General features: G+C 41.0%; 1 protein-coding gene across 2 annotated transcripts in view; it reads right to left on the bottom strand.

The window, feature by feature from the left end:
• LOC118278646 (Kv channel-interacting protein 1) overlaps nucleotides 1-16,396 on the bottom strand; it is a 173,650-nt gene that overhangs the window by 132,836 nt on the left and 24,418 nt on the right. For both annotated transcript variants that reach the window (XR_007706929.1, XM_050703890.1), the window contains exons 3-4: nucleotides 6,282-6,351; nucleotides 5,293-5,363 (exon numbers count right to left, since the gene is read on the bottom strand). Coding sequence is in view for 1 of the 2 variants with exons in the window: in XM_050703890.1 (XP_050559847.1) it covers nucleotides 5,293-5,363; nucleotides 6,282-6,351 (141 nt within the window). In the remaining variant the exon portion in view is untranslated. The remainder of the gene's footprint in view (nucleotides 1-5,292; nucleotides 5,364-6,281; nucleotides 6,352-16,396) is intronic.

Genomic DNA, 16,396 nt, shown 5'->3' with positions numbered 1-16,396 from the left:
GCGAAAACTTCTGGAGATTTCTGGAATGAATCCAGAAACTGGATTCGTAGATGCGATTTTGTTTTTGTTTTTTTATTTTTGATGGTGTGGGTGAAAGCTAGAATTTTTTTTTTTGATGGGGGATAATCATCCAATGACTTCTTTCGCCTTGGACGAGGCGAGAGGGAGTGTCAGACTCTTACTGACTAAAAACCACCCCGTTCCTACTCCTGCTTTACGAACCGGAGTCCCAGTAAACCCGCTAGGTAGTCCGCAGCTCTGGATAAGCTTAGCACCTAGCTTCACTGACAGACCATTCAATTTGACGTTTCAAAAGTGCCTAATTTAGGATTAATTGAAATAAATGCTTTGACTTTGAAAGTTTTGGTTATATTTTATGGTATAAGCCAGTAAACGCGTCACCTGATGGTAAGCAAGTGTCGCCGCCCATGGACAATCGAAACACCAAAGGCGTTAGATATGCGTTGCTGCTATTGGGGGTTAGGAATTTAAGGGTCGTTGGGTAATCGGAGATTGGGAATATTGGGGAAGGGCTTAATTTGACTGCACGGTTCAGCAATCGAACTAGCGACACATTGCACAGCAGCCGGTCACTCAACTACTGTGCCACGTGCAGTTTAGTGCAGGTTTACCTATATAATGGTACCTACTCAACGTAATCAATGGAAAGCGGGTGCAATCGTGCCATATTGCAAATGTGCACCTTTGTTTATCTGCTCGTCAATTAAAATGATTAAAACTAAATAAATTACCTCACTTAGGTACTTATTTGCACTTATGGTGCTTTTCCACCAGAGATGTGCTATGCTATGTTGCTGTGGATGCGTTTGGCTTTCACCAATCATATTCATTGGTACACATAGCTTAGCTCTGGTGAAAACGGAATTAACTAAGATATGTTTTTTATATAGAAAGATGCTCTAGAGAGAGAGTATCAGACTCTTACTGACTAAAATCCACCCCGTTCTTACTCCTGCTTTTCGAGCCGGAGCCCCGGTAAACCCGCTAGGTAGTCCGCAGCTCCGGATAATCACATAAACACGTTTTATAGATCACTAGCGATCCGCCCCAGCTTCACATGGGTGCAATGGTGATATATTATGCATGTATTATACATATAAACCTTCCTCTTGAATCACTCTATCTATTAAAAAAACGTAGTTTTAAAGATTTAAGCATACAAAGGGACATAGGGACAGAGAAAGCGACTTTGTTTTATACTATGTAGTGAAGTGTAGACCTCTCTTTTTAGTGAAGGGTTGCTAGTTTTATAAAGTTTAATGCTTTTGTTGGCATTTTGAGACATGAACCCTTGACATTTAGGCTTTAATAATAAAGCTTCATGATAGACTTCGTAATAGGGATGATGACGGGGTATGAAAATTAAAAATCTAGTTAGTCCGCCAGTTAGGTAATGAAAAAATATTAGACACGTATTTTTTTATTTTGTCATATAATGGTGCTCCCACACAGCGGTTATATAACGTTATACAACAATGTGTAACAATAACATTTGTGTTTAAACAAATTATAACAGTGGTTGTAGAGTATGTTACATGCTGTTATAAATGGTACACAATGTTGTATAACGTTATCCCACAAAAACATTTCATGTTAAATGTTGCCAAGACGAGACCATATAGCTCGCACTGTCAAAAAGTAATCAGATCCCGTGTAGAGCCAAGTTTCTAACCCTACATGCCCAGACCTAAATCGATAAGCCCTAATTTCACACTCAAGTTACGGGGAAATTCTTCAGCCATAGCTCGTACTGCGTAGTTCGTAGCGCGTAGCAGAGTTTTTACGCTATAATCTCGTAGGCGTGCAAACCTTGGACGTAACTGGCGAGTTGGCCGCACGGAAAGAGTTTAGAAGATTGAATAGATTTTTAAGCTCAAGCCCATATGACGAATAGCAAAAAGTCCGTGCGGCCGACTCGCCAGTTACGTCCAAGGTTTGCACGCCTACGAGATTATAGCGTAAAAACTCTGCTACGCGCTACGAACTACGCAGTACGAGCTATGGCTGTAGAATTTCCCCGTAACTTGAGTGTGAAATTAGGGCTTATCGATTTAGGTCTGGGCATGTAGGGTTAGAAACTTGGCTCTACACGGGATCTGATTACTTTTTGACAGTGCGAGCTATATGGTCTCGTCTTGGCAACATTTAACATGAAATGTTTTTGTGGGATTTCATTTCTTTTTGTAGGTTGCTTATGATAGAATATATGATAGATAGAATTTTGTTGATCATCAGTGAGTGAGTGAGTGACGAAATCGGGGTATTTTAGATATCAATAAAATCTAAAGTATAAGAGCTATGCAATTGAAACTTTAGAGGTTTATTAAGTCTACCACTGACATTATATCCTGAAAATTTTGTTTATCTGGTATAACCCAAACTCAAGTTATGAAGGTTCAAAAATACGACGAAGCGCTTCGAGAAAAGGTAGGTAGTGCCCTTGCGCTTGCGCTTCGCTTGGCTCGTCTTGGCGGGGGCACTAACGTGCCCCCAGATTAAGTTTCCCTATTTCAGATTTTTACCCCTCCGCGGCCGCATTCAGACCTCTAGCGTCAAAAGTTGCGGAAGTCTCGAACAAACCTTCACCCCCTAGTTTAAGGGGTTGGGGGGTAAAAGTTCCAAGTTTTAGGATTTTTTTGTTGTTTGGGTACTAATACTAGCTTACACACCAAATTTCAGTTTTCTAGGACTTCAGGAAGTACCTTAAGAATTTTGTTGATCATCAGTGAGTGAGTGAGTGACGAAATCGGGGTATTTTAGATATCAATAAAATCTAAAGTATAAGAGCTATGCAATTGAAACTTTAGAGGTTTATTAAGTCTACCACTGACATTATATCCTGAAAATTTTGTTTATCTGGTATAACCCAAACTCAAGTTATGAAGGTTCAAAAATACGACGAAGCGCTTCGAGAAAAGGTAGGTAGTGCCCTTGCGCTTCGCTTGGCTCGTCTTGGCGGGGGCACTACCGTGCCCCCAGATATAACTGCTGTGTGGGAGCACCATAAGATAACAATACTTAGATAAAACGAATCAAAGTTTAGAAGTGGGTGCAAATACGTCATTTCTATGTATAAAACGTACTTAGAAATGACGTTACGTGATATTTCAAATCGATATATCGTCCCAAGTATTTGTTTCAGTGAGAAAATAAAAAGTACGTGTCTATTGTTTTAAAATAATCTACAAGACGGGCGTTAAAATAAAAATTAGTCATTTATCCTATTGGAAAAACCACTCAGACGAAACCGAGTGTACCTACTAGTATCTAAAATATATATATAGAAATACTGCAGATCTGTTTATTTGTCATTTTAACGACAGCGAGAGCAATCGTTGTTGCTGAACTTTGACCGTAAAAATAAAGGGGAACAACAGAGGCTGTGGAGATCACTTACTATTACTTTTTATGTTAACACATCAACAGCTGCCCCACAAGTGCAACTGCCTGACAAGGGGTCTTAGATTCGATTCCGTGGTCAGGCAAAATTTTACTGGGCTTTTTTCGGATTTTCGAAAATTTCGAAGTCTGAAATTGTGCTCAGTATATGGCAATAGAACAATTTGAATTGTGCCCAGTATATGACAAGTGCGACTGCCGGACAAGGGGACTCGGATTCGATTTCCGTGTCGGCCAGAGTATTACTGGGCTTTTTTCGGGTTTTCGAAAATTCCTTAGTCTGGAATTGTGTCCAGTATATGGCAATAGGCTCACTCCCTATTACATGGGACTTATAACACAATTGGTGAAAAGTGGGTGTACATTGTATAGCGGCATTACGTGTCGTAATGTGCATCTCTGCCTACCCCTTTGGAGATAAACGGAGTGACCTTAAATCGAGACTCAAAACTAAGTGAATATCCCATTTTTAATTCTTACATAATGTAATATTTCTCTCGCAACTTTTTTTTAAAGGGACAAACCCGCCACAACCTCCCACACCGCTGCAACTCCTGTAAGCCAGGACCTACAGTAGATACAACCATGAAAACACCGGAACACTGAAGTCCGGCGCGTCCCAGGGACATGAATGACTGTCTTGGATCCCGCAACGAAACAAATCAGAAGATATTATTAGAGTAGAGAAGAATAAGAAAAAAAAATATGTTCTCTCGCTACTCCACAGCGTTCCTGTTCCCCATTTCTCCAATACAGAATAGACTGTATAATATTCTTGTTTTGATCGTAGATACAGCGTGTTCTATTCCCATCCCCCGTGTATACAGGGTGTGTTCATACGGACGTTTTATAAGAATGCAATATTTTTCCGTGTTTATCCGATAAAATTGAAGCGGATTGAAGTTATGTGTTTGTGTTTTATAAATCGGATATTATACGTGTGTTATACAATGTGATAGGGGTGAGACTTCTAACCCGTTAAGGCTGAGTACTACATCTAATTTTATCGACAAAAAAAAAATGGGGGTTGAACCCCCTCCCCCTAAAAATTATGGCTATTTTAATATTTTTTTTACTTTATGTGATATCAAAGGTTGTATGCGTCGTAGAAACAAAAAAAAAACAACGACAAACGGTAGCTTGGCTAACTAATTCATTACTTTTTGCATATGTTTGATAATGATTTGGTGAGAAAAAAAAATCATTTCTGAATTATTTTTACCCAAAAAATCGTTTTTTTGTCGATAAAATTAGATGTAGTACTTAACAGGTTAGAAGTCTCCTCCCTATCACATTGTATAACCCTTCTCCCAAATCAATGATTATGTAACCATGAAGCAAATACAAAGAGGAGATGTCATAACTGCATTTCCCTTTAACATAACGCGTGACACTTTACGGGGAGCGCGCGACGTTATGTCAGCCAGCCAGTTGGCTGCCGTGCAACGTGTAGCGGGTTCGATTCCCGCACGGAGCAACTCTTCGTGTATGTGTATGTGAACTTGTATGTTTGTAAACGACACCCCACAACACAGGAGAAAATCCTAAAGTGGGACAAAGTTCTTTTTATAGGGTTCCGTAGCCAAATGGCAAAAAACGGAACCCTTATAGATTCGTCATGTCTGTCTGTCTGTCCGTCCGTATGTCACAGCCATTTATTTCCGAAACTGTTGGGCCTACATAGTTGAAACTTTGTAGGATGATGTATTTTGGTAACCGCTATTCGAATTTTGAATAATAAAAATTAATAAATTTAAAAATCTCTACACATGGAACTGATTAAAAAAAATGTTTAATTTTTGGCCGGATTTTTTATCGATTGCATATGTGAACGATATGTCAAGATTGAATGAATGAATGAATGGTACTCACTCTGAAACTGATAGCACCACTGCAGTTGACATCGAACGCTTTGAACACATAGTGGGCATACAGCGCCGAATCTGGAAAGAAAATGTATTAGTTAATTTTTATACTAGAAAGGAAAAGCTATCTCACCTGATGGTAAGCAATGATGCGGCCTACGATGGGGCACGTCTGCCCATAAGCAACCTATTCACTCGGGCTTTCAAGACACTCAAGTTATACCCATCAGGAAACACAGACTCCGGCAAGGAGTTCCACTCCCTAGCAGTTCGCACAAGGAAGCTTGAAGCGAAGCGCTTCGTTCGAGTGAGTGGGATATCTACCATGAAGCGGTGCGTGCTAATGCTACGTTGCTGTGCATGTGTTTGGCTTCCACCAATCATATTTATTGGTATACATAGTTTAAAAGTGGTGGAAAGATGGGTTTTTACATGGAACAATGCGGGCTATAATAATTGATGACTTCCCTACTATCGATAAATCGCATACTCGAGTTGCGCAACTTACTCGCACAGCCACATAGCTTAGTATAAGTGTAAGCAGTTATATAATTTTACCAGCTTAGCTGTTACATCCTCGCAGCATAGCTACATTACACATCCCTGTTGTGCGAGGAAGATTCGCAGCTGCGATGTATCGATAGTAGAGATGCCATCCATAGCACTCAATCATAGCACGCATTCATGTAAAAAACATAGCTTAGCTAAGTCCATTTCCACCAGTGCTAAGCTATGTGTACCATTGAATATGATTGGTGGAAGCCTAACGCATCCACAGCAACGTAGCATAGCACATCTCTGGTGAAAAAGCAGCCTTATCATACAGGCCAGTTTACATCAAGGTTACAATAAAATCACAGTTTACATCATTACAATAATGCTTAAGTTATATAAAAAAAAACTAGCTGATCTGGAAGTCATTAGGGGAGGTCTATGATCAGCAGTGGACGTCTTGTCGCTGAGAATATGATGATGATATTGACAAAGCATACTTACTTCCATGAGGAAAGAACTTCGCGTAGATGTCCTTAAACGACTCTTCTTGCACGACACCTTCTGGACACTCCTGGGGACAAAGAAGAAGAAAAATTAAACACAATATTAAAAATATCTTAATACCGACGTGAAACAACGCTTGCGTTGTGTTTCGTTGTGTAAGTGAGGTTACCGGAGGCCCAATTACCCTTCTTCCTAATCTGGCCAATTCCCTATTCTCCAACAACCCTTAAATTCCTAACCACCCAAAAGGCCAACGCACTTGTAACGCCTTTGGTGGTCCATGGGCGGCGGTGATTACTCACCATCAGGTGATACGTCTGCTCGATTACCGGCTTATACCATAAAAGTAAAACAAGACGGACATTGAAATAAAAATTAGTCATCTACCCTATTCTACTCTATCGTCCCTACAGCTACAAAATATCACAATTTCCCTCTCCACAGTCGGGTAGACACTTGACCTAATATTGCAGTAATAGTAACAAAGTATACAAAGTGTCTGTGTGTCTATAGATATAAAGTAAGTTTTTATTGATTCCGCTGGCTACACGTAAAAGGTGGTAGGTAGGGTTACTCCTAACAAAAGAGGGGTAGACAGCGCTCTGTCGGGCGAGGCTTAAGGTACAAGCGATAAATTATTTAATATATTTTTTTTAAGTTGCCTCGTTGTGAGTCGAGTGGTCGAAAGTGCGATTGCCGAACAAGGGGTCGGGTTGGATTTCCAGGTTGGGCAAAGTATTACGGGGCCGTTTTCAGGTTGTTGAAAATTTATCCGAATTTTGGCCGATATATGGCACTACGAACTACTCACTCCGGACTACGCGCTCCAGACTACCCACGACGAACCACGCACTCTGAACTACGAACTCCGGACTACGCAGACTGAACTACGTACACCGAACTTCGCATTCCAGACTACGCAAGCCGAGCTACCCTCTCTGAACTACCAAGACTAAACTATGCACTCCGAACTACGAACTACGAATTCCAAACTACGCACTCCGAACTACGAAATCTAAACTACGCACTTCGAACAACGACCTCCGGACAACGCAAGTTGAACAATATAAAAAAAAGGTTCATGCAAAACATTGCTTTTAAAATCGCTACAGCCTATCACACGCACCACGCTCGCTTTCACATCAAAACACGTAACTCAGGAAGTGAGCCGACACGCTGTCACTTTTTAACCGACTGTCGTGACAAAAGAAGTATTGTGTTTGCGAGAGCCCTGTCGTATACTTACATAAGTAGGTTTCAAAAAGGTTGCATGTTTTTTTGCTAATTATTGTGATGTGTCGCGTTAGTGGGAGTTGTGTGTGTGGGGTTTGGAGTTCCATGTTTGGGTGGGGATGACGAAGTGTCATATACATGGTGCCGTCATGGTGACATAGCTTAATATATTTTGCATAAGTGTGGGCGACCCATGCTTCGGCACGAATGGACCGGCTCGACCGGAGTGATACCTAGGCCTCACAGAAAACCGATGAGTATCAACGTGTGCGTTGTGTTTCGTTGTGTGAGGGAGGTTACCGGAGGCTCAATTACCTCCCATTCACATTTTTTTATATTTGATGGATCGACGTTTGGCCGCCATCTCACCTGATGGTAAGTGATGATGCGGCCTACGATGGAGCACGTAAAAAGATGTACCCCGCATTCACAATCTTCCCAAACCCCGATTTCCGAATAACCCTTAAATTCCTAACCCTCAAAAGGCCCGTAACGTACTTGTAACGCCTCTAGTGTTCCGGGTGTCCTTGGGCTGTGGTGATTGCTTACCATCAGGTGATTACCGTATGGTCGTATTATGCATACATATCCTATACCTTAAATCACTATATTTGTTAAAAAAAACCGCATCAAAATCCGTTGCGTAGTTTTAAAGACTTAAGCATACAAAGGGACATAGGGACAGAGAAAGCGACTTTGTTTTATACTATGTAGCGATAGGTCATTCATTAGAAAACCTCAGTCAGACAGAAGACCCTCTTAAAAAATAACATGAAATGAACGTATTTCTGCAGGCACAATGTCGCGACACTTTTAAATGTCAGCAGTAGACGTTTGAGTGACGTTGGTAGCCACTTCTGTTGTGCAGCCTCGGCTTTAGTCGAGTTTCTACCAAAAATAGTTATTTTAGACCCCTTTCTCTCTGTTTTATTCTTAGCTTTTTTAAATGGTAAATTAGCTTACGTATCACCTGATGGAAAGCAATCGCCGCCGCCCATGGATAAACACGGAAAAATATTGCATCCTTATAAAATCTACTTATGTACACACCCTGTGTACACGGAGGATGGGAATAGAACAAGCTGTATCTACGATCAAAACAAGAACATTACACTCTAATCTGTATTGGAGAAATTGGGAACAAAAAAACTGTGGAGTCGCGAGAGAAATATTAGATTATGCCGGATTTATTAATGGTACAAGCCGGAAAACGTGCAGACGTATCACCTGATGGAAAGCAATCGCCGCCACCCATGGACACTTGAAACACCAGAGGCGTTATAAGTGCGTTGCCGGCCTTTTGGGGGTTAGGAATTTAAGGGTTGTTGAGGAATCGGGGATTGGGAAGATTGGGAAGGGGGAATTGGGCCTCTGGTAACCTCACTCACACAACGAAACACAACGCAAGCGTTGTTTCACGTCGGTTTACTGTGAGGTCGTGATATCACTCCGGTTGAGCCGTCCCGGTATGGCTCTCACACATTTAGTAGTAGTACGAGGTGGTTGTAGCGAGGATGCGGAAGGGCGTCCAGTGACACACGTACGCTGGTATCGTCATGAGCTAATGTTCACATGTAAACAGTGACTCGTGTAGTGTAGATGTCCAGTCAACTGATGGTAGCGAGGTTCACTGTCCAGTGACACACGTACGCTGGTATCGTCATGAGCTAATGTTCACATGTAAACAGTGACTCGTGTAGTGTATATGTCCAGTCAACTGATGGTAGCAAGGTTCACTGTCCAGTGACACACGTACGCTGGTATCGTCATGAGCTAATGTTCACATGTAAACAGTGACTCGTGTAGTGTAGATGTCCAGTCAACTGATGGTAGCGAGGTTTACTGTCCAGTGACACACGTACGCTGGTATCGTCATGAGCTAATGTTCACTTGTAGACTAATTATATAGTTAGGTGCCTCATTTGTCATTCTGTCCTTGCTTCTAATTAATTTAGGTTATTCTAAATAAGATTATGAAACCTTAAAAAGACAATGGGACTGTAATAATACTATTGAAAGATACAAGGTTTGAAGGAGAACTACATAAGGTGACTGGTAATTAGTGAACGATATTTAAACACGTGATTGTAATAAAACCTAATAATCAGTGATAGGAATAGATAGTGCTTATTAGCATAAACTTTGAAGAACAGAGAAACGGAGACTTCCTTAATAGTAATATATTTTTCCCGGTCAACACTTAAATACAATAAAAATTATGTTATTTGGAATAAGTTGGTGTTGTTTACCTAAAGTTTGCGAATAGACATAACATAACACAGTCGTGACAACTATACAGTAGGCGTTAGCGTAGTGTTCCACGCGCCACTCGAGGAAGGGAAGTAGCCTTCCAGGGCCGCTAACGTGGCGGGACCTGCCACCACCACAGATGGGGCCCATTAGGGCCGATGCCCGATCCGGAGCTGCGGACAACGTAAAACGTTACCGGGGCTCCGGCTCAAAGCAGAAAGGAACGGGGTGGTTTTTAGTCAGTAGGTCTGACACTCCCTCCCGCCTCACGCTAGGCGGGAGAAGTCATTGGATGATTTTCCCCCAACAAATAAAAAATGGTCAAAGCCTGCCAGGTGCGGTGAATCCGTGAGGGCAGCCCGGATCACGGCCACAGGCAGTGGAGGAACACCGCGGTGGTTTTAGCCGGTAAGAGTCCCACGGCGTAGGAAGTCCATTAGGAATTTCCATCGCGTTACAAATAAAAAATAACTCGTGACAACTATCAACTTTTCTGAGCTAGAAAAATAAAACACAGTGAATATTGTTGTAACAAACTATATAGGTATACTTATTTATAGTATTTCTAAACATGATATAAGCAGATGTCCGACTTTTCAAAGTTTAGGCTAATAAGTGCTTATTAGCCTAAACTATTCCTATCACTGCTAATATAATAAATCAATTAAACATTAATTAAAATAACATAAAAACATACGATTACACAACATGAAGTGTCCTATAAATCCAAAATGGCGCTCGGTGACAGTAGCTCTCTATTTTTGGCGGGGAACGGTCGACGACTTTTTCACCCAGTAACCTTTTAGTTGAAGCCGACACAATGAGAACTCGTGCCATCTCTTTCACTCCTGTTTTATGTGTGTAGCGCTGTCTCTGTCTCGTTCATTAGCCGGGAACACAGGTTTGAGTGTTTGTGAAATCATAATAGTAGGTTATGAATGTCTGTCTGTACGTTTGTTTGTTTGAAAAAATGTGCTAATGAGATGTAGTGAGATTTCTTTTTGTTTAGAAATCATTGGTAATTAAGATTTTAAGTAATAGAGTAGATGACTAATGTTTATTTTAATGTCCGTCTTGTAGATTGTTTTGAAAAACATTAGACACGTATTTTTTATTTTGCCTACGGAAACAAATACTTTCGATGATATAATTATTATTGATTTGAAATATTGCGTAACGTTATTTCTAGGTACGTTTTATACGTAGAAATGACGTATTTGCTTCCAATCCTAAAGTTTGATTCGTTTTATCTAAGTATTGTTATCTTATATGACAAAATAAAAAAATACGTGTCTAATATTTTTTTATGACCTGGCTGAGACTGCGCGAAGTCGTGCTATGTATGCGTGCCATAGATGTGTGCTATGGATGTGTGCTATGTATGAGTTTCCTACTATCGATACATTGCATACTTGAGCTGCGCATCTTCCTCGCACAGCTACATAGCTTAGTATCAATGTAAACGGTCACATAACATTAGAACTTAAAACGAGATATTTACCATGTTTATTTATGTCCATGAGTTTCCGATATTTCGGCACTGTTGCAAGCGCCATGATCACGGATGAACTGGAGTATATGCGGGTGGATGTTTATGAGCAGACAAATCGGTCTACCCTCTTTCTAGTTCATTTTTTGCTAACGACACCGCTACCACTGTCACTTGTATCACTTGTAACTTTCATATTCATGATTAATTATTATGTTATCGGCTTACTCACGTAATGTTTTGACGAGGAACTCGACTAGTTTCAAGCCATGATTGAGGCTCATATTCATGAGCAGCGTTCCGCGACACACGACGCGACGCGGCGATTGTCGCGCTGCTAATCTAGCAGCAGAATATGAGCCTCTAGTATGGCTTGAAACTAGTCGAGTTCCTCGTCAAAACATTACGTGAGTAAGCCGATAACATAATAATGAACTTAGTATGTCTCACGAAAGTTACAATAAAATTTCATATTCATAGTTTCACAGCTTAGCTATTACATCTTCGTAGCATAGCTACATAGCACATCTCTGGTGGAAAAGCACCCAAAGCGAAGTTCTTTCACAGTATACAATATGAAGTAGACTTTTTGATTCGGACGTCAAAACATCTTTTAACAAATGACGAACGCTATTCAAGAGCTTTGCTATTCTTTAAAGAAACAACAGTGTGTCTCGTTCGGCTAGGCCTTCTGCCTTTTTTATGGTATAAGCCGGTAAACGAGCAGACGGATCACCTGATGGTAAGCAATCGCCGCCGCCCTTGGTCATTTGAAATATCAGCGTTACAAGCGCGTTGTCGACCTTTTGGGGATTAGGGGTTGTTGGGGAATTGGGGATTGGGAAGGGGGGTAATTGGGCATCCGGTAACCTCATTCACACAACGAAAACGTTGTTTCACGTCGGTTTTCTGTGAAGCCGTGGTATCACTCCGGTCGAGCCGGCCCAACAGTGCAGCAGCATGGCTCTCCCACACTTAAATGCTGCTTGCTGCCTGATGTGTGCATCCTTCACAAACAATACGCGGCCTACAAATAACATCGTTTTTTTTTATGGGGGGAAATTAATCCAATGGCTTCTCCCGCCTTAGTGTCCGGAGTGTCAGACTCTTACTGACTAAAAACCATCCCGTTCCTACTCCTGCTTTTCGAGCTGGAGCCCCGGAAAACCCGCTAGGCAGTCCGCAGCTCCGGATCAGGCATCAGCCCTACTGGACCCCATCTGTGGTGGTCTGATGGCTTTTTAAGGCCCGCTCGGATAATGGGTTTCTAGACTCCCTGCTGTTACTAAGAAATGTGCCCGGTGTTTGGAAATAGGCTCACCCCCTATTACATGGGACTTATAACATAACTGTAGGAATTAAGTACTCATTATTTCTCGTTAACAGAACTTACTAAGTAGATTCAAAGACGAAATATTTGTAAAGAATGTTAGTTAATGATAGCTATGCTATACTATCATTTGCTATTCAAATAACTGTTGTTTACTTACTTAACTGATTTATTTAAAGCAATCGAAACAATGTAACCAAGTATTGTATTGTGAACCTGATTGTAAAAGAGTGACCTATGGAGTTTCTTGTTCGTTCTTCTCCATAGGTATCTACACTTTGGAACGAGCAAATAGAGCAACTAGAGGACTGACTGACAGACAGACGTTATTAAAATTATTATATTTGCTTTGACGTTCAAAAGTGCCTTCCTGGTCTATTTGCAATAAATAATTTTGACTTTGACTTTGACTATTACCTCGAAGATTGACGAGTTTTTAACCGACTTTAGAAAATGGAGGTTCTCAGTTTGACGTTTGAAGTTTCACCGTCTCTGTCGACGCATCGTGCGTATTTGTGAACCACTTTATTATGTAGAGTGGAGTCAATGTTTATTTAACTTCTTTATGTTCTCAAATTGAATTAACTGGTCCGGAGTACGAAATTTCTTCACTATTGTAATGTTCAAACACAACACTACCTCCCATTAAAGCCGTGGCAGATACTTTTAGACGCGCGACGATCTGTGGCCACCGTAAGTGCGGGTCTGCGGACACCACCACCGACCAGAACCAGACCCGTACGTACGGCGCGTCGCGTTCCGCGCGCGCCTCATAGAGCCATCTGACCACCCCAGATGGGGCCCAATAAGGCTGATGCCGACCTGGAGCTGTGGACTGCCTAGCGAATTACCGGGGTTCCGTCTCGAAGAGCAGGAGTAGGAACGGAGTTGTTTTTAGTCAGTAAGAGTCTGACACTCCCTCTCGCCTCACCCAAGACGAGTGAAGTCATGGGATGATTTTCATCCATTAAAAAAAGATACTTTTAGGACACCTTATATAGGTTCACCACAATCGAAAAGCTAGTTTTTTATATTAAAGCATAGCTTAGTCTACAGCACAGCTAGTTGCCGTGTCAGAAGCGAATATTTGTGCACCTATAAACACGCGAAATAGCGTGGTAATGTCGAATTCTAGTGGTTTCCATTTTATTGGCTTGTTCACTAAGCTCTGGCCCTGACTTCGCTTGCATAAGAAGCTATGAAGAATATTATGAAGCCTCCACTTCTGTAATGGAGCACCCTTTTGAGGAGGGAAAATCATCAAATGAGTTATCGACAGAGGTCTCTACCTCCTCTAGCGTCCGGCATTGGTTCAGGCCATGGTACGGAGCGAGGGGGACTGGGATGCCGTCTCCTCCTTCTGCGAAGCAGTCATGCTAGCTAAGGAGGAGGAGAGGCGCGTGAGGGAACGAACCTCCTCAAGCCCCGGCCATCGCTAGAGACAATCCGGACGTCGGGAATCGCGCGACGATCTCCAGCCACCGGAAGTGCGGGATTGCGGACGGCGAGCTAGGGCAGCTCGCCGTCCGACCAGAACCAGTGCGTCGCGTCGCGTTCCGCCCACGCCTCTAAGAGCCATAAGACCACCACAGATGGGGCTCAGTAAGGCTGACGCCTGACCCGGAGCTGCGGACTACCTAGCGGGTTTACCGGGGCTCCGGCTCGAAAAGTAGTGAGTAGGAACGGGGTGGTGTTTAGTCAGTAAGAGTCTGACACTCCCTCTCGCCTCGAACAAAGGCGAAAATACTATGCTGAAAACAGCATTATAAACGGTTCAGCCAAACGTGATATATTAGCAGCACAAACATACATACATACAGGTCAAACTGAGAACCTCCTTTTGTTGAAGTCGGTTAAAATGTATCCTATTCTACTGCTATTACACGGTTAGGTAGTAAATTAATTTAATAAACTAGACAAACAAACGTTTAATTTAATTTAATATTAGTTATCTTGAACAAACTGTAGACAAAATATATGTGGCGGTATTTGTTAATGGACCAATAAATTTATTTGGATTTAATTCAAGTAGCATTCTGGCTACTTTAACGGGAAAAGTAATTTCATAGAAATGGAAAATCTATATCTATACTTAATTAAGTAAAGCTGAAGAGTTTGTTTGTTTGACCGCGCTAATTAATAAAAATAAATAATCTTTATTCGGAAATGAAAATAGATACAAAAATCTACGGAACTACTTGTCCGATTGGAATAGTTCTTTTATTGTTGGATAGTGCATTTATCGAGAACGGTTATAGGTTGTAAAACATCTCGCTATGATCAGGAGTAGCTAGTTTCATAGAAATCCGTAGTAAGTACGTAGGTACTTCTTTAGTAATTTTGCTATATGGAATAAGCCGTTAAACTAGCAGACGTATCACCTGGTGGTAAGCAATCGCCACCGCCCGTGGACACCCGAAACACCAGAGGCGTTACAAGTACGTTGCCGGCCTTTTGGAGGTTAGGAATTTGAGTAGGTATTGAGAATTTACATTTATAAGAATCTACCTATCGTGGCAAGCTCAAATAATTAATGAAATTCTAAATCTACCTATATTTCTGAAATATTTTATGATTTTAAAATGTACAGCAATAGTTTGGTCGTAAAGTGTCATGGTTGAAATAGTATATTTTAACTGCCTAAGGTTATTCAGAAACCATTGTTTTTAAACTAAATGGGTATTATTTTGAATACTTTAACCTTTTTGTAAGTGGGTTACGGTCGGTCAGATAGTCTTATGAAAGAAAGAAAAACAATTTATTTGCTACGATTATAAAAATAATAAACATAAATAATTGATAAAATAAAAATAATGGTGCTTTTCTACCAGAAATGTGCTATGTAGCTATGTTACGAAGATGTAATAGTTAAGCTGTGAAACTAGGTGACCGCTTCACTCCTAAACTTTGATTCGTTTTTATCTAAGTATTGTTATCTTACATGACAAAATAAAAGAATACGTGTCTAATATCTTTTCATTACCTAACTGACGGACTAAATAGATTATTAATTTTCATACCCCGTCATCATCCCTATTTAGGAGTTGTTTACACCATTCCCGTAGAGTACTTGTCATATTTATAAATGTATGACAAAACAACACATGTTATATTTCAATGTCTCTCATCTAAATACCACATTTCCTGGTTTCAAAATATTGCATTTGTCATAGAATTCGTAAGTAAATGATAATTAATCTTGTTGAAAACATATGTTGTTGTTGACAGGTATAGTACAGTAGGTGATAGCGCCAAGAATCAGAATAGAATATTAAAATTCTGTATTTTATTTTACATTTTAAAATTGTTAAGCTCAAAATACACTTAACGAGCACTGCCGAATGAGTTTGTAGTTTGTTTTTATTATAGTTAGCGAGTTTGCCCCAGCTTTGCATGGGTGCAATGGTGATATATTACGCATGTATTATAAATATAAAACTTCCTCCTGAATCACTCTATCTATTAAAAAAACCGCATCAAAATCCGTTGCGTAGTTTCAAAGATTTAAGCGTACAAAGGGACATAGGGACTGAGAAAGCGACTTTGTTTTATACCATGTAGTGAAGCCGGTAAACGAGCAGACGGATCATCTGATGGAAAGCAATCGCCGCCGCCCATGGACACTTGAAACACCAGAGGCGTTACAATTGCGTTGCCGGCCTTTTGGGGGTTAGGAATTTAAGGGTTGTTGGGGAATCGGAAGTTGGGAAGATTTGGAAGGGGTGATTGGGCCTCCGCTAAGCTCACTCACACAACGAAACACAACGCAAGCGTTGTTTCACATCGGTTTTCTGTGATGCCGTGGTATCA

Source organism: Spodoptera frugiperda, chromosome 24, assembly GCF_023101765.2.
Source record: "Spodoptera frugiperda isolate SF20-4 chromosome 24, AGI-APGP_CSIRO_Sfru_2.0, whole genome shotgun sequence".
Lineage (NCBI taxonomy): Eukaryota > Metazoa > Arthropoda > Insecta > Lepidoptera > Noctuidae > Spodoptera > Spodoptera frugiperda.
This window is presented reverse-complemented; position numbering and strand designations above follow the sequence as displayed.